The sequence below is a fragment of the Sus scrofa genome, chromosome 3 (genome assembly GCF_054392235.1).
Source record: "Sus scrofa isolate SSC_HxYL_T2T_F1_AM1 chromosome 3, Sscrofa_HxYL_maternal_Yorkshire_Landrace_v2.0, whole genome shotgun sequence".
In the NCBI taxonomy this organism is placed as follows: Eukaryota; Metazoa; Chordata; class Mammalia; order Artiodactyla; family Suidae; genus Sus; species Sus scrofa.
This window is the reverse complement of record NC_139385.1, coordinates 30224953-30247984: the sequence shown is the minus strand read 5'-3', so window position 1 is coordinate 30247984 and position 23032 is coordinate 30224953. Positions and strand designations below refer to the sequence as shown.

Genomic DNA, 23032 nt, shown 5'->3' with positions numbered 1-23032 from the left:
ACCACTATGGAAAACAGTATGGAAGTACCTCAGGAAACTGTATACAGAACTACCATATGATCCAGCAAGTCCATTGCTGGGCATATATTCGGACAAAACTTTCATTGAAAAAGATACATTCACAATAGCCAAGACATGCAAACAACCTAAATGTCCATCAATAGATGAATGGATTAAGATGTAGTACATATATACAATGGAATATTACTCAGCCATAAAAAGACAAACTAATGCCATTTGCAGCAACAAGGATTGATCTAGAGACTTTCATACTAAGCGAAGTAAGATAGAAAGAAAAAGACAAATACCATATGATTCCACTCATTTGTGGAATCTAAAATATGGAGCAGATGATCCTATCTAAAAATAACAAAAAACAGAAACAGATCATGGACTAGAAGAGCAGACTAGGGGTTCCCAAATGAGAAAGGGAGGGATTGGGATGGATGGGCATTTGGGGGTATTTTTGGATACAAATTGTTATATTTGGAATGGATAGGCAATGAGATGCTACCGTACAGCACAGGGAAGTATGTGTGATTGGGTCACTTTGTTGTACAACAGAACTTGACAAAACATTGTAAATCAATTATACTTTAATAATAATAAAAAAGACATACATTATAAGAGTATGTAAGTCAAAAAAATTAACAGTATAGATATGGTGTCATGTTACTTCTACAATAAAATAAAGTAAAATAAAATAATAAAATAAATAAAATAAGGCATTCCCAAATAAAGGAAAACTCACTAAATCTGTTACCAGACCTTCTCTGTAAGAAATCCTGAAAGAAATCCTTCAATATTAAATTAAACTACACCAGACAAACCAACATACACATGAAGAGATAAGTATAACAGTAATGATGCCTGGATCAAGATGGTGGACTAGGTGGGTACTAGGTTCGCCTACCCTCTTAAATGCATCAAAATTACAACTATATATAAAGCAACTAACTAAATCAACCTAGAGACTAAAAGAACAGCTCTTCTACAATCCAGACTAAAAAGAAACATCCACACTGAGTCTGGAAGGAAGGAAGGAAAAACATCTGCTCAGGACCCACTTCCCTAGCAGGGAACACACTTGGGAGGTGGTAGGGCCAACTCAGTAGCCATACCTCCTATATGGACCCAATTTCTAACCAAAGTGCACAAAGCAAGGAAGAAGTGAAACTAGCAGAAAAGTGTAGCCCCAAGACACATCCCAAAACAAAGTGGAGACTTCCTTCATATCCAGGAGAAACCCTCTCTCTCAGGGCTCCTATTCCAGCCCCTGAGGCCATGGCCCAAGCCACAACAGCATAGGAGAACCCATCTTGCACTTGGCTCTGGCTCTAGCCCCTCCAGCTCAAGGCCTACCTCACAACAAGGCAGTGGCTGCCAGCACACTCCAGGGTAAGATGCAACCCATGGTCACTTCAGATCCAGCTCTCCTACCAAAGACAGTGGGCATATGTACTGTGTATAGGGACACTCCTATGCAAGGACATGCCTTCAAGATTAAGATAGTTCGAATTCCCATCGTACACCTCAGTGTTCATAGCAGCACTATTTACAATAGCCAAGGCATGAAAAGTAACCTAAATATCCAATTTCCATTGATAGATGAATTGATAAAGATGTTTTACACACACACACACACACTGGAATATTATTCAGCTATAAAATGGAATACTATTCATCTACAAAAAAGAATGAAATAATGCCATTTGTAGCAATATGTGTGGGCCTAGAGATTATCATACTAAGGTGAAGCACATCAGACAAAAACAAATCATATGATATCACTTACATAGAAATCTAAAAAATGACACAAATGAACTTATTTACAAAACAGAAATAGACTCACAGATATAGAAAACAAACTTACATTTACCAAAGGGCATAGCAGGAGGGTGGATAAATTATAATTTTTAAATTAACATATACACACCATTATATATAAAATAGATAAATAACAAGGGTCTCCTGTGTAAAACAGGGACCTATATTCAATATCTTATAATGCCTTATAATGGAAAAGAATCTGAAAAAGAATATAGATTTATGTATAACTGAATCACTTTGTACACCTGACAATAAAACAATATTTTAAATTAACTAAACTTCAATTTCTAAAATGCTTAACAAATAAAAAGGCAAAACATGGCTGATGGATCAAAACCAGACCCACCTAAGTGGACAAAGGAATCAATACAAGAAGAGGATATACCAAAAAAAAAAAAAAAAGAAGAGGATATACCACTTGTTAACATGTTTGCACCTAATATAGGCGCACCTGCATATATAAGTAATATTAACAAACATAAAGGAAGAAATTGACAATAATACAAAAGTAGGGGACAATATCACCCCATTTCCATCAGTGGATAGATCATCCATCCTCATCAATAAGGAAACAATAAGGAAAGAGGAGGCTTAAATGAAACATAAGACCAGTTGGACTTAGATATCTATTATCTTCAGGACATTACACCCCAAAACAATAAAATACACATTCTCTTCAAGTGCCCATGGATGTTCTCCAAGATACTGATGAATGAAATTAAAGATTACAGAAATAAGTAGAAAGATATTCCACGTTTATGGATTGGAAGAATTATTATTTTTAATTATTACTATGCAAAGAAATTTACATATTTAATGCAATTCCTATCAAAATATTCACGACATTTTTCACACTTTTTCACATGACATTTTTAATACTAAAATTTAGTATTAAATTTGAAATAATAGTAAAATTTATTTGGAGCCACAAAAGACCTCAAAGAGCCAAAGCAAAGTGAGTAAAAAGTACAAAGCATGAAGAATCATGTTACCGGACATCAGAATATACTACAAAGTTCAATATATTGCAAATCAATCAACATCATACACCACATTAACAAAAGAAAAGTCAAAAACCGCTGATCAACTCAATAGATGCAGAAAAAGCATTTGACAAAGTCCAACACCCATTCATGATAAAAACTCTCACCAATGTGGGTATAGAGGGAACATTCCTTAACATAATCAAAGCCATTTATGACAAACACAGCAAATATAATAGTCAATGGAGAAAAGCTGAAAGCCTTCCCACTAAAATCTGGAACAAGGCAAGGATGCCCACCCTCACCACTTTTATTCAACATTCTATTGGAAGTCCTAGCCACAGCAATCAGACAAACAAAAAAAAATAAAAGGCATCCAAATAAGAAGAGAAGAGGTAAAACTATCATGGTATGCAGATGACATGATACTGTGTATAGAAAACCCTAAGGATTCAACCCAAAAACTACTTGTACTGATCAACAAATTCAGCAAAGTAGCAGGATATAAGATTAACATTCAGAAATCAGTCCCATTTCTGTATACTAACAATGAGATATTAGAAAAGGAACACAAAAATATAATACCCTTTAAAATTGCACCCCCAAAAATCAAATACCTGGGTATACACCTGACCAAGGAGGTGAAAGACTTATATGCTGAGAACTATAAAACATTAATCAAGGAAATTAAAGAAGATGTAAAGAAATGGAAATATATTCCATGCTCCTGTATTGGAAAAATTAATATTGTACAAATGGCCATACCACCCAAAGTGATCTTTGTCAAAGATTAATTGGCCATAGGTGTCTGGGTTTATTTATTTATTTCAGAGTTCTCCATTCTGTTCCATTGGTCTGAATGTCTGTTTTGTACCAGTACCACACTGTCTTGATGACTGTGGCTTTGTAATATTGTCTGAAGTCTGGGAGAGTTATGCCTCCTGCTTGGTTTTTGTTCCTCAGGATTGCTTTGGCAATTCTGGGTCTTTTGTAGTTCCATATAAATTTTGGATTGTTTGTTGTAGTTCGGTGAAAAATGTCATGGGTAATTTAACAGGGATTTCATTGAATCTGTAGATTGCTTTGGGTAGTATGGCCATTTTTACAATATTAATTTTTATGCTAGGCATATGTACATTTCATAGTAAAGTGGCTACCATAGTACTTAAACACCTCGTTTGCATGTTCATTTATAGGTTAATTTGGGTAGAATCTACATTCATAATGCATGGCCTTCTTGTTCAAGAAGAGAGTATACTGCTTATTTATCCAACTCGGCATTTGACTTTTCTTTGAAATAGGTTATGATTTGTGACATTGAAGAGTTATAAGCCTTCAAAACAGGGATTTCCAGATAATCCAAACTTTGATTACCCATGGTGTTTACATTATATTCTTTCAGAAATGAAATAAGCATAATTATATGTTCCTTTCCATTGCAACTGCTGCCACCATCAAGGACACCAGTCTTTAATTACATTGTGAGTTTTCTCAGCTTACCTTACTGTTTACTTCTTGATTGTCCTGCTACAGCATTGTGAAATTGAACACAGGGACAACTTTTGACATTTGTGGGAAAACTGCAATTACTGAGACAGGGATTTCCAGAAATTTATTTCCTTTAACAACTACACTTTCCTCTCCACCACCACCATCCAATCAATTTAGACCCCTCGAATTTTGTGCTTCACTGTCTAGTTTTCAATTTCTATTAGAAAAATTTTAAAAAGAATCCCCAGAGTTGCTTCGGTGAGTGTAATGGGAGTGGGGACATAGAATAGGACCAGGCAACCCAGTTTGAAAGTAGGTAGCAGTGAGAAGATGTAGTCAGAGGGAAAATCTTTAGAGAAATAACCTCCTGGCTGGGAAAATTGAGAATTGGGATTATTAGGATTATTAAGGGAAAGTATAATGACTTTGCTTATGGATTTTAAAAAAAAAACTGTCCTGTGTTTAAAAATGGGGAGGAATTATAGTGGTTCTGTTCACTGGATTATCCTCTGATGAAAAAACGTATCTTACATCATGCTCATAGCTAAGGCCTTTTTTAAAAGAAGTATTTTGGTTTAATTAATGAATACGTCTGTACTAACTAAGGATAGAACTGGCTATCTCCTTCTCTAAGTGTCATGGTTTGAATTATTTTTGCACTTCCCCTTGCCTTTATATCTGCATTTTCTATGTTTCAGGGAGTGTTCAAATACGGCCGATTGGATATCTACATCACAGATTACCGTTTTCTGGACACTATGTTGATCTTCTTGCTGTATGGCTGGTCTGCCATTCCCCTCATGTACCTGCTGAGCTTTCTGTTTACCAGAAGTACTTCTGCCTACATCATACTCGTCCTATTCAACTACCTCTCCGGCATTTTCACTCTCCTCATAGATGACTCATTTCAATTAGGTAAGGGTTTCACAAAGTTTCTCATTCCCCAGAAGGCAGCCGTGAATAAATAAGTCGTAATCGCCTAAGGACATGAGTAGACAATTAAGTTCTAGATTTTGGGGATATTCTGAATTTGATGTAAGTCGGCAAAATTATTTCCAGCGCCTGTGATACCCTAGACATTTTGTTAGAGCTGGGGTCCTAATATTGAAGTGATGGGACTCAACATGATGGGGCTCTTTGGCAAGATTCCTCCTCTCAAACCCTACATCCCAGAGCTCCAATCCATAATTTAAGGAATCTGTTTTGCACTGTCATTTGAAAATTTTAGGAGCATTTATCCTTGAGCATTTGTCCCTCATTTGTCAAAGAGAGAAAGAGAGTGAACAATAGAGAGAGAACACAAAAGAGCAGCTTTCTTCTTGGAAGAGTAGACCTCAGAAAGTTAGACTAAATTATATTTCAAATATATTCAATCATTATTATGTTTTAAGAGTGTTATCCCTTGATATTGTGGTGGTTTGTAGTGAGGTGAAAAGAATGAAGAGTCAAGGGGAATCTTGAGTTCTTAGGAGAAGCCAACAGTTTTGTTGAGGAAAGGTTGTATGGTGGGGCCCTTCTCCCATTTAATGAATCCCGAGTAACTGAACAAGGTTCTTTTCAGAAAGAAGCAAAACGCTATATGTGCCTGACATACTTACAACAAAGACATTTATCCTTCCTTTCCAGTCCTGGTTTCGGCAGTATGCTTAAAGATGTGTCTCCCCATTTTCCTTCTCTGATTTTGAGATTTGGGGAGATGGTAAACTGACCATTATTATAGATAGAGTTCCTAAAGAGACCATAGTTACTCCAAGTTCCTAAAGAGACCATAGTTACTCCTTTGTTGAATTACCCTATAAAATGAATTTGAACTGGATCAAGCATTTCATCATGTAATCCTTCCCTGTTGTGGCAGAGCTCCAAAGTACAGGCTTCCTGCCTCATTCCCTTAGCCCTTTACCTGTCATAAACCAGTTCCCTGGAAACTACTTCAAGAGTGACTATTTCAGGACTTCCCATTGTGGCTCAGTGGAAACAAACCCAACTAGTATCCACGAGAATGCGTCTTCAATCCCTGGCCTCACTCAGTGGGTTAAAGATCTGTCAATGCCATGATCTGTGGTATAGGTTGCAGATGCGGCTCAGATCCCGCGTTGCCATGGTAGTGGTGTAGCTTGGCAGCTGCAGCTCTGATTCGACCCCCTAGCCTGGGAACATCCATATGCCACGGGTACGGCCCTAGAAAAGACAAAAAGATTAAATAAATAAAAAGAATTCTTTATATGTTTTAGACAACTACCTCACCAAAAAATTTTTCCTGAACTCTGCAATTATCAGCACAAACTGTGTCATCAGATATCAGCTGGCAAAAACTTCCTGGGAAGCAATTAATATATTAATATTAATCATATTTTTTAATCCCCTGAATTTTGTTTGGTCACCACTGGGAAATGTGTTGTTTGGGGGATATTTACTATAATGAAAACTAATCTGATCTTTTTTAGAAGTTCAACATAGCATGTCAAATGCCACCAGAAACATCGTACTTAATGTATTACTGCTTTTTCCCAACTACAACCTGGGGAAATGTATTGCTGACTATTTTACTTTCTACCAGATGAAGAAACAATGCTCCAGAGAAAAACCTCCTGCCTACTTAAATTGTAGTAAAGCAAGTAAGTATCTTCAGGCTTCCTAAGTCTGTAGGAAATTAGTCCCAGGTGCAGCCCACAAAACACATGGATAATTGGCCCTTATTTCAAAAAAGAAAGTCAGGTCACATGTTCAGCTTGAGTCTTCTGTATATCCAGTTGTTCCAGTACCCATTGTTAAAAACACTATTCATGGAGTTCCCGTCATGGTTCAGTGGTTAACAAATCTGACTAGGAACCATGAGGTTGTGGGTTCGATCCCTGGCCTTGCTCAGCGGGTTAAGGATCCAGCATTGCCGTGGGCCGTGGTGTAGGTCGCAGATGTGGCTCAGGTCTGGCATTGCTGTGGCTCTGGCATACGCCAGGGGCTATAGCTCCAATTAGACCCCTAGCCTTGGAACCTCCATATGCTGCAGGAGCGGCCCTAGAAAAGACAAAAAAAAAAAAAAAAAAAACAGAAACACTATTCATTTCCCCACTGAGTGACTTGGCCGTCTTGATGAAATCAATTGATGTTAAAAGTATGGGTTCATTTCTGGATTTTCAATTTTATTTATTTGATTTATGTGTCTATCTTTATGCCAGGATCATGTTCATTTTCATTACTTTAGCTTTGCAGTAAGTTTTGGTACTTTGCAAATCCATATACATTTAAGAATCAGCTTTTCTTAGCTTTTGGCAAAATTCAACTATTTATGATTAAACTCTCAAGAAAGTGTACAACACAATAAAGGCCATATATGACAAACCCACAGCTAACATCATTCTCAATGGTGAAAAGCTGAAAGAATTTCATCCAAGATCAGGAAAAATATAAGAATGTCCACTCTCACCACTTTTATTCAACATAGTTGTGGAAGTCCTAGCTATGACAATGAGAGAAGGAAAAAAAAAGAATCCAAAGTGGAAAAGAATAAGCAAAGCTGTCACTGTTTGCAGATGACATGATACTATACCCAGAAAATCCTAGGAAGTTCCCGTCATGGTGCAGTGGTTAACGAATCCGACTAGGAACCATGAGGTTTGGGGTTCGATCCCTGGCCTTGCTCAGTGGGTTAAGGAGCTGGCGTTGCTGTGAGCTATGGTGTAGGCTGCAGACGTGGCTGGGATCCCGCGTTGCTGTGGCTGTGGTGTAGGCCGGTGGCTACAGCTCTGACTAGACCCCTAGCCTGGGAACCTCCATATGCCACAGGAGCGGCCCAAGAAAAGGCAAAAAAAAAGACAAAAAAAAAAAAAAAAAAAGAAAAGAAAATCCTAAAGATGCTATCAGAAAACTAGTAGAGCTCATCAATGAATTCAGTAAAGTTGCAGGATACAAAATTAATACACAGAAATTGATTGCATTTATATATGCTAAGAATGAAAGATCAGAAAGAGAAATTAGGGAAACCATCCTGTTTACCATGCTGTCAAAAGGAATAAAGCACCTAGGAATTAATCTACCTAAAGAGACAAAAACAGGTACTCTAAAAACAATAAGACAATTGCTGGAGGGGGTGTGGGGAAAAGGGAAACCCTCCTGCACTGTTGGTGGGAATGTAAGCTGGTACAACCACTATGGAGATCAGTATGGAGGTACCTTAGAAAACTATACACAGAAATACCATATGACCCAGCAATCCCATTCTTGGGCGTATATCCAGACAAAACTATCCTTAAAAAAGCCACATGCACCCACATGTTCATTGCAGCACTATTCACAATAGCCAAGACATGAAAACAACCCAAATGTCCATTGACAGATGATGGGATTAGGAAGATGTTGTATATATACACAATGGAATACTACTCAGCCATAAAAAAAACACAAAATAATGCTATTTGCAGCAACATGGATGGAACTAGAGACTCTCATCTTGAGTGAAGTAAGTCAGAAAGAGAAAGACAAATACCATATGATATCACTTATGTCTGGAATCTAATATATTGCACAAATGAACCTTTCCACAGAAAAGAAAATCATGGACTTGGAGAATACACTTGTGGTTACCTGGGGCGGGGAGAGTAGGGTGGATTTGGAGCTTGGGGGTAATGGATGCAAACTATTGCTTTTGGAATGGATTGGCAATGTGGTCTTGCTGTGTAGCACTGAGAACTATGTCTAGTCACTTATGACAGAGACCTGATAATGTGAGAAAAAAGAATGTATATATGTATGTGTAACTGGGTCACCATGCTGTACAGTAGAAAAAAATTGTATTGGGGAAATAACAATAAAAAAATAATATTGTGGAATAATTTCAGAGAGTCCTATGAACAAAAATTTAAAAATAAAAGAATTATTTGATAAATTATTAGATTTTATAAGAATTTAAGGTGGTTGATTAATGCAAAATAAATTTAAACACAAAATTCAATTGCATTTCTATACATCAACTGCAAAATCCTATAAAATATGATTCTTAAAAAAGACAGCTCAACAGCCAATGCTGGAACACTTTGAACAACAAGTAGTATTGAATTATATTTTGATAAATAAATGGTGAAAAAGAAAAAAGTATTCCACAGAATTCCAATTTATGTAGATCTCCAAGCTTGAGGAAGTAGATCATAACTTGTTCCCCATTATATGTGATGTACACAATGACTTCTTTCCAAATAACATAGGGTAGAAAAGGGAGGGAAAGGAGTAACTTGACAGCAGAGAAATCTGACAAACACTATCTCAACCAAGAACCTAGGTAAACATCAACAAAGATGGGTCACACTGAGTATATGTATCCTTTCTTTTGCCCACATCTTTTTTTTTAAATTGAAGTGTAGTTGATTTACAATGATATATTAGTTTTAGGTGTACAATATATCTATATTTGTCTATATTTTTACAGATTATACTCCACATAAAGTTATAAAATATTGGTTATACTCCTTGTGATATACATTACATTCTTGTATCTTATTAATTTTATACCTAGTAGTTTGTACATCTTAATCCCCTAATGCTGTCTTGCCCCTGTCCCCATCTCCCTCCCCACCAGAAACCACTAGTTTGTTCTCTGTACATAGTAGCCTTTCTATTTTGTTATATTCATTCATTTTATTTTTTAGATTCCACATGTAAGTGATAACATACAATTTTTGTCTTTCTCTGTCTGCCTTATTTCACTAAGCATAATACCCTCCAATTCTAGCCATGTTGCTGCAAATGGTAAATTTTCATTCTTGTTTATGGCTAAGTAATATTCTATTGTATACACGTACCTCATCTTCTTTATCCGTTCATCTCTTTCTCAACATTTAGGTTGCTTCCATATCTTAGGTGTTGTCAATAATGCTGCTACAAACATTGGGGTGCATGTAAGTTTTCAAATTAGTGTTCTCATTTTCTTCGGATGTGTGCCCAAGTGGACTTGCTCAGTCATATGGTAGTTCTACTTTTAGTTTTTTAAGGAACCTCCATACTGTTTCCATACAAGCTGTACCAATTTACATTCCCACCAACAATAATCAAAACATTATGGTACTGGCACACAAACAGACATATAGATCAATGGAACGTGGTAGAAAATCCTGAAATAAACCCATGCACATATGGTCAATTAATCTATAACAAAGGAGGCAATATAAAATTAAGAAAATTTCTTCAAAAAGTAATGTAAAAACTGGACAGCTACATGTAAAAAATGAAATTAGAACATTTCTCACACTCTATAAAAAATAAACTCTAAATGGATTAAAAACCTAAGTATAAGACCAGAAACTATGTGTATCTTTTTTCAATGAGATAAAAATTGCACTTTATCTCTGTAATCTTCTCTAAAACCTCCCAATAATACCGGTCTAATAATGAAAAAATCAGACAAATTTTAATTGAGGACATCCTACAAAATATCTGACCAAAAGCTATCAAAGTCAACAAAAAAAATAAGGAAAATCTGAGAAACTCACTGTCAAGAGGAACCTTAAAGGTACATGACCACTAATTGTAGATTCTGGACTGGATCATGGAACCAAAAAAAAAGTATACATTATATTTTAAAATCTAGGAAATCTCATTAAATCAGGAACTTTTGTTAATAGTAATGTCAATTTTTTTGTTCATCATAACAAGTACCATACTGATGTACATTGTTAATAATTAGGGCAACTAGGTGCACAACATATGGAATACTCCATACTTGCTTCACAACTATTCTATAAATCTAAAATCACTTTTTAAAACTAGGAAGTGTATGATTTTCCTATAATAGAAATTCTGTGCTTCTTATGCATTAACTTTTTTCTCAAGAAAGTTCAAAATGTGTCAGCTAATGGTCATTTTTACCTTTTATAAACAGCGCATTATCTTTTGCCAGCACTGTTGCATATTAATATTTTAACTATCAGTTTAACACTTCACACTTCTGAAATAATTTTGGGCATAGTTTCATGACACGCAATCATTATTGAATATATGAATAAATATGTTAATATTCATATGCTTACTCGATTAGCATATATTATACTCATGAAGATCAGCCTTCAGAATTTGCTGTTCAAATGGCATTTTTTTGTAGCAGGATAATGACTTCTTACACTCTAAATACTTTACCTGCCTCCGTTTAAACTTATGTTTCATTTTATCTTATATTTCTTCCTATTGATTGTTTTCTTAGGTCTTATTCATGGTGTCAATTTTCTGCAGAAAAAAATGTCTTTTTTTTTTCCATTCTCAGATAATACAAAGAATGTTTATTCTTTGGAAGAGGAAACCATTGGAAAGTATATGATTATGATGAGTATCACAGGCTTTGTTTTCCTTCTCATCATTTTCTTTTTGGAGACTACTTTGTGGAGATTAAGAACATTTTTCCATCAATACATTTACTTTGTTATCTATAAGGCATTCAAGAAGGTGAGTAATTAAGCATGGACCTTAAGAATGACTATAAGATAATGGACCAATTATCCTAAAAAGCATTTATCTACATTTGAAAGTCTCAATAACTGGAAAAAAGAAAAAGAATGTGTCCTCTGAAATACATTTCTTTAAAATTTTATTGGAGTATAACTGATTAACAATATTGTGTCAGTTTCAGGGGTACTGAAAGTGATTCGGTTATACATATAGGTATGCCTATTCTTCTTCAGATTTTATTCTCATATTGGTTATTACAGAATATTGAGTGGTGTTCCCTATGCTACACATTAAGTCATTGTTGGTTATCTCTTTTTTATGTAGTACAGTGTGTATGTTAATCCCAAATTCCTAATTTATCCCCTCCTCTTACGTTTTTCCTTTGGTAACCGTAAATTTGTTTTCAAAATCTGTGATTCTGTTTCTGTTTTGTTAATAAGTTCACTTGTGTCATTTTTTAGATTGCATATGAGTGATATGTAACACTTGCCTTTTTCTTTCTGAATTATTTCAGTTAGTATGATAATCTCTGTGTCCATCCATGTTGCTGCAAATGGCATTATTTCATTCTTTTTTAAGGCTAATGTTCCACTGTATATACCACATCTTTTTTATTAAAGTGTATTGATTTACAATGTTCTGTCAATTTCTGCTGTACTATATGTGACCCAGTCATACATATATATATATAAAATATATATATACATTTTTTTCTCACACTATCTCCCATCATGCTCTACTCCAAGAGATTTAACATATTTCCCTGTGCTTTACCCATTCCTCCATTGATGGACATTTAGATCACCTCCGTGTCTTGGCTATTATGCATAGTGCTGCATATGAACTTTGGGTTGTATGTATCTTTTTGAATTAGTAAAAGTTTTTAATAGATATTTATCCAGGAGTGGGATTGCTATGTCACAGGGCAACTTTATTTTTAGTTTTTTTGAGGAACCTCCATATTGTTTTTCATAATGGCTATCCCAATTCACATTCACACCAATATTATTTTCTCTTTGATAAACATTGCCATCATAACTCCCTCTATACCTTCATGCATGGTACCCATTATTTTTAATATATCGGTAAAGGTCATTTTTTTTAAATTTTGTCTTATTTTTATTTAAGTATAGTTGATTTACAGTGTTGTGTCAGTTTCTGCTGTACAGTATAGTAACCCAGGCACTGGGTCCTGTGTACATTATAGGAGGTTCCCATTTCTCCACACCCTCTCCAGCATTTGACTATATTGATTCTTTCAATGCAAGAGCATGATATAACTTTCTGTCTATTTGTGTCAACTCATTTCTTTCATCAGAATCTTAGAGTTTTCAGAGTGCAGGTCTTTTGCCTCTTTAGATAGGTTTATTCCTAGGTATTTTATTCTTTTTGATGCAATGGTAAATGGTATCATTCCCCATATTTCTCTTTCTGATCTTTCATTGTTAGCATGGAGAAATGCAATAGATTTCTCTGTCTTGATTTTGTATCTCGCAAATTTACCAAATTCATTGATGAACTCTAAGACTTTTCTGGTAGTGTCCTCAGGGTTTTCTAGGTAGTATCATAGAATCTGCAAACAGTGATAGTTTTACTTATTCTTTTCTAGTTTGGAATCATGTAATTTCTTTTTTTTTCTCTCTCTCTCTCTCTCTGATTGCTATGCTAGGACTTCCAAACCTATGTTGAATAAAAGTGATGAGAGTGGATATCCTTGTCTTGTTCCTGATCCTAGTGGGAATGCTTTCAGTTTTTGGCCATTGAGCTGTGATTTTAGCTATGAGTTTGTTATAAATGGCTTTTATTTTGTTGAGGAAGTCCCCCTCTGTGCCCACTCTCTTGAGTGTTGAATTTTGTCAAAAGCTTTTTCTGCATCTTTTGAGATGATCATATGGTTTTTATTTTTCTGTTTGTTTATGTGGTGTATCACATCAATAGATTTGCAGATATTGCAGAATCCTTGCATCGCTGGTATAAATCCCACTTGATCGTTGGGTATGATCTTTTTAACATATATTTGAATGGGGTTTGGTAATATTTTGTTGAGGATTTTTTTTAATCTATGTTCATCAGTGATACTGATCTGTAATTTTCTTTTTTTGTGGTATCTTTTTTCTGATTTCAGTGTCAGTGTGATGGCGGCTCCATAGAATGAGCATGGGAGTGTTCCTTCCTCTGCAATTTTTGGAAAAGTTTCAAAATAAGAGGTGTTAGCTCTTATCTGAATGTTTGATAGACTTCAGCTGTGAAGCCATTGGATCCTGGACTTTTAGTTTTTGAATCACGTTCTCAATTTCAGCATTTGTAATTGGTCTGTTTGCATTTTCTATTTATTCCTGGTTCAGTCTGGGTAGGTTATACCTTTGTAAGAATCTGTCCATTTCTTCTGGGTTGTCCATTTTATTGGCATACAAATACTCACAGTAGTCTCTCATGATCCTTTGTATTTCTGCAGTGTCAGTTGTAACTTCCCCTTTTTCATTTCTAATTTTATTGATTTGAACCCTCTCCCTTTTTTCCTTCATGTGTCTGGCTAAGGGTTTATCAAGTTTGTTGATCTTTTCAAAGCAGCAACTTTTGGTTTCATTGATCTTCTCAATTGTTTTCTTTGTCTCTATGTTACCAATTTCTGCTCTAGTCTTTGTGATTTCTTTTCTTCTACTAATTTTGGGCTTTGTCTGTTCTTTCTTCTCTATATGTTTAAGCTAGGTTAGGGTGTTTATTTGCGTTTTTCTTCTTTTTCCTGAGATGATTGTACTGCTATAAAATTCCCTCTCAGAACTGCTTTTGCTGTGTCCCATAGGTGTTGGGATTGTTGTATCTTCATTGTTGTTTGTCTCTATGTGTCTTTTCATTTCCTCTTTGATTTCTTCAGTGATCCATTGGTTGTTTAGTAGCATACTGCTTACCTTCCAGGAGTTTGTGGGGTTTGCTGGTTTTTTGGTTTGTTTGTTTGTTTGTTTGTTTGTTTGTTTGTTTGTTTGTTTGTTTGTTTCTGTCAGTTGATTCCTAGTCTCATAGCATTGTGGTCATAGAAAATGCCTGAAATAATTTCAATTTTTAAAAATTTACCAAGGCTTTATCTGTGACCCAAGATGTGATCTATCCTGGAGAATAGTCCATGTGCATTTGGGAAGAGGGTATATTCTGCTGCTTTGGGGTGAAAAGTTCTGTAGATATCAGTTAAGTCTGTTTGGTCTAGTGTATCATTTAAGGCCTGTGTTTCCTTGGTGGTTTTCTGTCTGGATGACCTGTTAATTGCTGTAAGTGGAATGTTAAAGTTCCCCACTATTATCTTGTTGCTATTTATTTCTCCTTTTATGACTGCTAATAGTTGCATTATAGATTGTGGAGCTCCTATGTTGGGGACATATATATTTACAATTGTTATTTCTTCCTCAAGTATCAATCCTTTAATCATATATGTAATGTCCTTCTTTTCTCTTGTGACCTTCACTATTATGAAATCTATTTTATCTGAGTATTGCTACTCCTGCTTTTCTCTAATTTCCATTTGCATGTAATATCTTCTTCCTCCCCCTCACTTTCAGCCTGTATGTGTCTTTAAGACTGATGTGAGTCTCTTGTAAGCAGCATACATATGGAACTTGTTTTTGTATCCACTCAGCCAGTCTTTTAGTTGGAGCATTTAATCCAATTACATTTAATGTAATTATGGATAAGTATGTACTTATTATCACATTCTTTTGGGGGGGGTCCTTTTTTCTTCCTTCTTCTTTTTCCTGTCTTCTCTTGTAATTTGCTGACCATCTTTAGTGCTGTGTTTGGCTTGCTTTTTCTTTTATATCTGTGTGATCATTATAGTTATTGGATTTGTAGTTCCTGTTACATTTTTATATAACCATCTATATGTGTGCAGAATTATTTATAGTTGCTGGTCTCTTAATTTTGCATAGCAAAGGAAACTATTAGAAAATAAAGAGACAACACACAGAATGGGAGAAATCTTTGTAAACAAAGCAACTGACAAGGGCCTAATGGCGAAAACATACAAACAACTCGTACAACTCATCAACAACACAAAAAACCCAATTAAAAAAGTGGGCACAAGACCTAAAGACATTTCTCCAAAGATGACATATTGATGGCCAGTAGGCACATGAAAAAAAAATGCTCAGCATCACCAATTATGAGAGAAATGCCAACCAAAATTACATTGAGATACCACCTCACACTGGTCAGAATGGCCACTGTTAACAAGTCTATAAGTAACAAATGCTGGAGAGGATATGGAGAAAAGGGAACCCTCCTTCACTGTTGGTGAGAATGTAAATTGGTACAACCACAATGAAAAGAGTCTGGAGGTGCCTCAGAAAGCTAAATATAGAACTACCATACGATCCAGTAATCCTATTCCTGGGCCTATGTCTGGACAAAAATATAATTCAAAAATATAAAACTTGTTTTTGACATCTTTGTCCATTAAATCTGACATCTGATTATTTTTAAGGCAGTTTCTATTTCCTGCTTTTTTCCTATGTATGGGACCAGTTTCTGTTTTCATTTCATAATTTTATTCCAAACTCTGAATATTTAAAGTAAGCATTGCCTCTGTGGGTACTGCCCTCCTACAGGGACTTTTTATTATTTGCTGGTCTGTTTACTAAGTGTCTGGGCTGTTTTAATGAAGTCTATTTTCCTTGTAGTGTGAAGCCCCTGATATTTTTCTCAGAGGACACAGAACCGGGCGCGGGCACAGTCATTCTGGACTAACAGTGCCCTTTCCCTGACTCTGACTCTCCCTCTCCCTGACCACACCCAGCTGTTAGGCTCCACTAAGTGCTGGTGGATTTCTGTACTGTTCCCAACAATGCCTTAAGTTATAAATTGCTCCATAGACCAATCCATTTAAATTTGGTCTTCGTTGTAGCAGATAAAGGGCATTTTTCAGGATTTGTTCTTCATCCCAGAAGGGTTCTTCATAGCCATTTCTTTCTCTGGTTCTCTCCAGTAAACCAGCTAGCCTATGGTTAATTTATATCTATAGTGGAACCACCAGTCATTTATTAATTGCTTTACATAAAACCCTCCTTTTTTTGAGAGCATCCTTATGCTTGACTTCACCCCTACTATTTCAAATAAAGACAATTCTATGGGGGAGAAATTACTGGCTCTCCCTTTTTTTTTTTTTTTTTTTTTTTTTGTCTTTTTAGGGCCGCACTCATGGCATACAGAGGTTCCCAGGCTAGGGGTCGAATGGAAGCTGCTGCCAGCCGAAGCCAGAGCCACAGCAACAGGGGATTCGAGCCACATCTGCAACCTACACCACAGCTCACAGCAACGCTGGATCCATAACCCACTGAGAGAAGCCAGGGATAGAACCTTCAACCTCATGGTTCCTAGTTGGATTCGTTAACCATGGAGCCATAATGGGATCTCCAACTGGCTCTCTGTTTTATAGCCTAATGCTACCCCTCAGGAAAAGCTCTGAGCCAAGAATCAAGGATGGTGATATGCTTCTCACTTGAGGGATATCCCTGCTCCAGGACGAGTGCTTAGTGGGAGACAGTAATCTCTGGTCTTCTTGGTTGCTCCCACCCCCAGCCCTTGGAGCCTTTGCCTTAACAATGATCTAGGGCTCAGTATACCACATCACACCCAAAGTAAAGTCCCCCACTTCATGTGTGGGGCTGGATAGAAGAAAGAATCTTCAAACTCCCAATTAAACTCACTCAGAACATAGCCTCTGCAATAAGTAGATGGGGAATGTTCTGAGAAATGCTGACATTATTCCTCTCCCAGAAAGATGCCTTAGTCGTTGATTGAATCTGATTGAATCTGAGCCACAGCTGCACCAGTGCTGGATCCTAAATGAAACCCCCACCCTAACCAGCTGAACCAGAGCAGGAACTCCTAAATCTTTGTTCATTTGATGAACATCCTTAGGCTCATTTTCAAAGGCTTTAAATAGGTATTTTTCAGTATTTCTTTTACCAGTTTCACAGGTCCACAGACCTCCTCACATTGACATTCTATTTGTCTTAAAAATTTGTCTGATTTTTTTTCTTCCTCCCTCATGAAAGTCAACTCTTCTTTAGCCTTTCAGTGTTATACATATTGCGACTTAATAAATCACACTTGGAGTTCCCGTCGTGGCGCAGTGGTTAACGAATCCGACTAGGAACCATGAGGTTGTGGGTTCGGTCCCTGCCCTTGCTCAGTGGGTTAACGATCCGGCGTTGCCGTGAGCTGTGGTGTAGGTTGCAGATGTGGCTCGGATCCTGCGTTGCTGTGGCTCTGGCGTAGGCTGGTGGCTACAGCTCCGATTCGACCCCTAGCCTGGGAACCTCCATATGCCGCGAGAGCGGCCCAAGAAATAGCAACAACAACAACAACAACAGCAACAACAACAAAAGACAAAAAAATATATAAATAAATAAATAAATCACACTTGATCGAGCTCAGTTTTTGGTGTGCAATTCCAGAGGGAGGGTAAGGCTATTTTCTTCATCTGTGCAAAAAAAAAAAAAAAAAAAAACAAAAAACTATTCTGAAATAAGTGGACAAAATGGCCTTAAAATTATGACAAATTTCTGTCCTAATATCTTGAGATCAGTTTCCTGAAGCTTCTTGGTCTAGTCAAGATTACTAAAGAGCAATAGTATCTTTTAATATTTATTTTGAACCATAAGGTCCAGTGAGTTTCTTAGGAAAAGTCTAGTTTATCCTTGCTGATCTTGGAGTTCCCGTTCGTGGCTCAGTGGTTAACGAATCCAACTAGGAACCATGAGGTTGCGGGTTCGATCCCTGCCCTTGCTCAGTGGGTTAACGATCCGGCATTGCTGTGAGCTGTGGTGTAGGTTGCAGACGCAGTTCGGATCCTGCATTGCTGTGGCTGTGGCGTAGGCTGGCGGCTATAGCTCTGATTAGACTCCTAGCCTGGGAACCTCCCATATGCCACAGGTGTGGCCCTAGAAAAGGCAAAAAGACAAAAAAAAAAAAAAAAGTCCTTGCTGATCTTCTTAACTCCCATTCCTATTTAGTTTGGGAAAAGTTATTATTATTAAAAATTCATGACCGTTTTTTTTTAGAATTTCCCTACCTTCTTTAAATGACTTTCTTCTTAAGGACCCAAGGGATAAAAACTATTTCTCTCAATGCTTTAAATACTTTTAAAGACCTAAAGTACACACCTTAGCATGTTAATTTATACTCTTTCTGTGATTTGGAATAACTTTTTCTTCTCCTCTAGTCTCCACCTGCATTCTTCTGATTAACTATTCATTAATTGAAACTTAGTTTGCACACGAGATGTTGAGGTGATATTCAGAGGCTTCTTTAAATACTAAAACATTCTCTTTTGACATATTTGAAATCATCCCCCAGTTCCGCTTTCATGAAGCCACTTAGATGAGATCAGACCCCTAAAGAGTATCCACCTCTGTGATTATTGTCTTGAAAATATAGGGGAAAGTATCCAAGGAATTATCTGGAGAATCTGAAGATGAAGATGTTCAAAACGAAAGAAGGAGAATCCTGGGGCACCCTCGAGAGTTGCTGAATTCGGCAGTGCTCATTAAGGAACTCACAAAGGTAACATTATTCACCGGCCAAAATATGGTGGCTTCATTTTACTTCAGAGCGTGTCATTCGTGTCCAGATTTGCTGTGGTTCTTCAGGATCCATGTTTGTTCTCTCAGTGGGATAGAAGACTTCTTGTGAAATCACTTGAAGTAGTGATCCATAGGGGTGTTAGGTACTTATTGTATTTAGCCAACAAATATTCTTTTGCTATATTGTGTTTTCTGAATTTTTTAGGTATATTTTAAGTACCCAGTCATTTTTGCTGTCAAAAATATATCCCTGGCAATCCAAAAAGGAGAGTGCTTTGGATTGCTTGGATTCAATGGAGCCGGAAAAACTACTACCTTCAAACTTTTGACAGGAGATGAGATTGTTACCTCTGGGAAAGTGTTCATTGATGGCTTCAGCATCACTGAAAATACCCAAAAGGTACGACACTATCACAGTCCAAGGTGTGAGAAGCATGATGACTTGGGAATGCAGGAAATAGGCAGATGGCTGGAGATATTAGCTGGGAATCATGATAGGTATTGATATTAATACTGTTGACTCAGTCAGTAGATTCCAGAGAGAACAATAATTGTTTTTGAGGAGCAACAGTGAGGCAACAAGAACAGAATCGAAGACAAGAGCATCTTTTGTGTTCTTTGAAACTGGTAAAGGCAGGTTCTCTCAACAGTGCATCTAACATGTGCCAGAGAAGGTGCCATGAGGAAATAAAGACTGGGAAGAAAGAGAAAATGACCTGAAATTTACTTGTAACTGAGGTCTTGATCCATCTTAGAGCTTTGGAAAAGGATTGCCTTTCAAAGTGATCCTAAATTGAGGCAATGTAGCTGGATTTTGTATCCCTGCATCAGCCAGGGGGCTGTACACTGCCACCCGTAAGAGGGAGCATAACCTTGGGAAGAAGCTAAGTACGGGGCGGGGGGGGGGGGGGAGGATTCAAGTATTGAAGCGGTCTCCCCTAAATATCTTATCTATACCACTTATCAAACCCCCTTGGAGGGACACTGAGTTGTATAAAGAGTCCCCTGATTGTGGAGAATGGGGGAAAGGTTAGATCAATATAGCGCCAAAGAGAAAAAGCTAAATTGGGCACCAAAGCTATGATCTATAAAAAATGTCAACATTCTAGAGGGACCAGACATACAGGCAAATATGAGCCTTTTGCAATGACTAATTCAGTACATCTGAGGAAGATTTTTCAAGCATCAGGGAATATATCTATCCAGTTGGCTCTTCTGAAACATATGACATATGGTGATCTTTTCATCCCCTCATGCTTAAAAATGTTCTTTAACGTTGTGGCTTTGAATGTGGTTTAAATAAACAAAATGTACCATTTTTGAATGTGCAATTCATTTGCATTTAGAACATTCACATTATTGGCAATCTTCACCACTGTCCATCTCCAGAACTTTTTTATTATAACAAACTGAAAATCTGTACCCCATTCAAACATAACTCCCCATCTCTCCTCCATCCCTGGTACCCACTATACTACTATCCATCTCTATGAATATGACTATTCTAGTACCTCATGTCAGTAGAATCAAATAATATTTGCACTTTTGTATCTGACTTTAGTCACCTATTCTAATGCCTTCAAGGATCACCTATGTATCAGAATTTTATACTGTTTTAAGGCTGAGTAGTATTCCATTCTAGGTGTATATCACATTTTATTTATTTGCTTATTCTTTGATGGACATTGAGGTTGTTTCCACCTTCTGACTGGTTGGTGTGAATAATGCTGCTGTGAACATTGATTGGTTTACAAGTATCTAAGAAACCTGCTTTTAATTATTCTGTGTACATTCCCAAAGATCACAGGAATTCCATGTTTAATTTTTGGAAGAACTGCCATACTATATCCCATAAGGGCTGCACCATTTTATGTTCCCACCAGGAATTCACAAGATTTCCAATTTCTGCACATCCTCACCAATACTTGCTATTTTCTGTTTTATTGACAATAGCCATTCTAATAAATGTGAACCGATGTGTCATGATTTTTTGTCTAGTCTGCTATGCCCTTTTAGTATTTTAGTATACTTTTAGTATACTTTTAGTATATTTTAGTATACTTTTAGTATTTTAGTGACTTTCTTATGTACTTTGTATCATGTGAAAATATTAGAGTTTTTCTTTTTTAATTCCTTGATGTTTACAATTAAGCTAAATATTCATTTCAAATTACTAATCTATTCCTTTTTGAATTTTTATCATGATGACTTTTCCTACCACACATTAATTTCACTTATTTTTGAACATTATATAAAAATAATTGTTCTGTGTACTTCTTTCTGGCTTCTTTAATTCAATTTTATGCTTGTAAGCTTCATACACATTATCACATATAGTGGTAGTTTGTTCATTTTCATTGCTGTATAATATTTAATTTTATGAATATAAAATGATATGTTTATCTATTGCAAGTCTGGCAGATATTTATATTGTTTCTAAGCTTTGTTATTAATATGGCCACGATTGCTACTTAACATGTCATTTGGTGCATAAATGTACACATCTCTGTTAGATATATACTTACAAATAAAATTACTGGATCATAATAAAGTAGGTAAGTCTTCACCTTTAGTTGATATGGCCAAATGGCTTTTCAAAGTGATTATACCAATTTTCTCTCCTGCCAGCAGTGTATGAAGTTTCCATCATTCTATATCCTTGTCAACATTAAACACTGACAGTCTTTTAGACTGATTTTAGACATTATATTGTGTTTAGTAACTCCCTTCCTTTTTTTTCCCTGATAATGTATGAAGTTGAATATATCTTCAAATAGTTATTGAAAATTTAGATATCCTCTTTTGTGAAGTGGCTGTTCAAGTCTTGGTAATCTTTTCTATTGGGTTGCCTCTGTTTTGGCAATTATTTGAAGACATTCTTGGCATATTTTTCTTTGGACTAAAAGTTTTTTTAAAATTTTAATGATGCCTATTTTTTCTCTGTGTTCATTAGTTTTTTTGCTTTGTTGTTGTTGTTGTTTGGCTGCACTCACAGTACATGGAAGCTCCTAGGCCAGGTAATGAACACATGCCACACCCAAGACACTGCAGTGATAATGCCAAATCCTTAACCTGCTGCACTAGAAGAAAATTCCCCCATATTTATATTAGGTATTGAATTTCCTTTGGTATCTGAAGTTTCATTGCATTATCTTCCACAATTAGATTTATGACCCATCTATATACTATTACATAAGGGTCAAGATTCCTTTATATCATTTGTTGGTTTGTTTGTTTTCTTCCTTTTGGGGGCCACATCTGCAACATATGGAAGGCTAGCGGTCATATTGGAGTTGCAGCTGCTGACCTATGGCACAACAACAGCAAGGCCATATCTGAGCCACATCTGCAACCTGCACTGCAGCTTGTGGCAACACCAGATCGTTAACCCACTGAGCAAGGCCAGGGAATGAACCTGCATCCTCATGGATACGAGTCAGATCCTTAACCTACTGGGCCACAACTGGAACTCTCTTTTCCTTTTCCTGTGTTTTACTAAAAAATAACCAATTTACCTAGCTCCTTTTGTTGAAAAATTATTCTTCTTTATCTGCAACATCAATTTTGTCAGCTATAAAGTGTTATATAAATATGAGTCAGATTCTGGACTGCTCTCTTCCATTGGTTGATTTGTTTATCTTTGCACCAGTAACGTACTTTGTTAATTATGGAAGTCTTTTTAAAAAGTCACAATATCCAAAAGTAAAAACTTTGTTCTTCAATATT

At 36.4% G+C, this 23032-nt stretch overlaps 1 protein-coding gene across 3 annotated transcripts in view; it reads left to right on the top strand.

The window, feature by feature from the left end:
* The window catches only part of ABCA15 (ATP binding cassette subfamily A member 15), a 162961-nt gene that overhangs the window by 133412 nt on the left and 6517 nt on the right, over positions 1-23032 (top strand). For all 3 annotated transcript variants that reach the window (XM_085017384.1, XM_085017383.1, XM_085017386.1), the window contains 5 exons: positions 5003-5219; positions 6749-6919; positions 11551-11729; positions 19161-19286; positions 19512-19706. In XM_085017384.1, coding sequence (XP_084873510.1) covers positions 5003-5219; positions 6749-6919; positions 11551-11729; positions 19161-19286; positions 19512-19706 — 888 coding nt within the window. The remainder of the gene's footprint in view (positions 1-5002; positions 5220-6748; positions 6920-11550; positions 11730-19160; positions 19287-19511; positions 19707-23032) is intronic.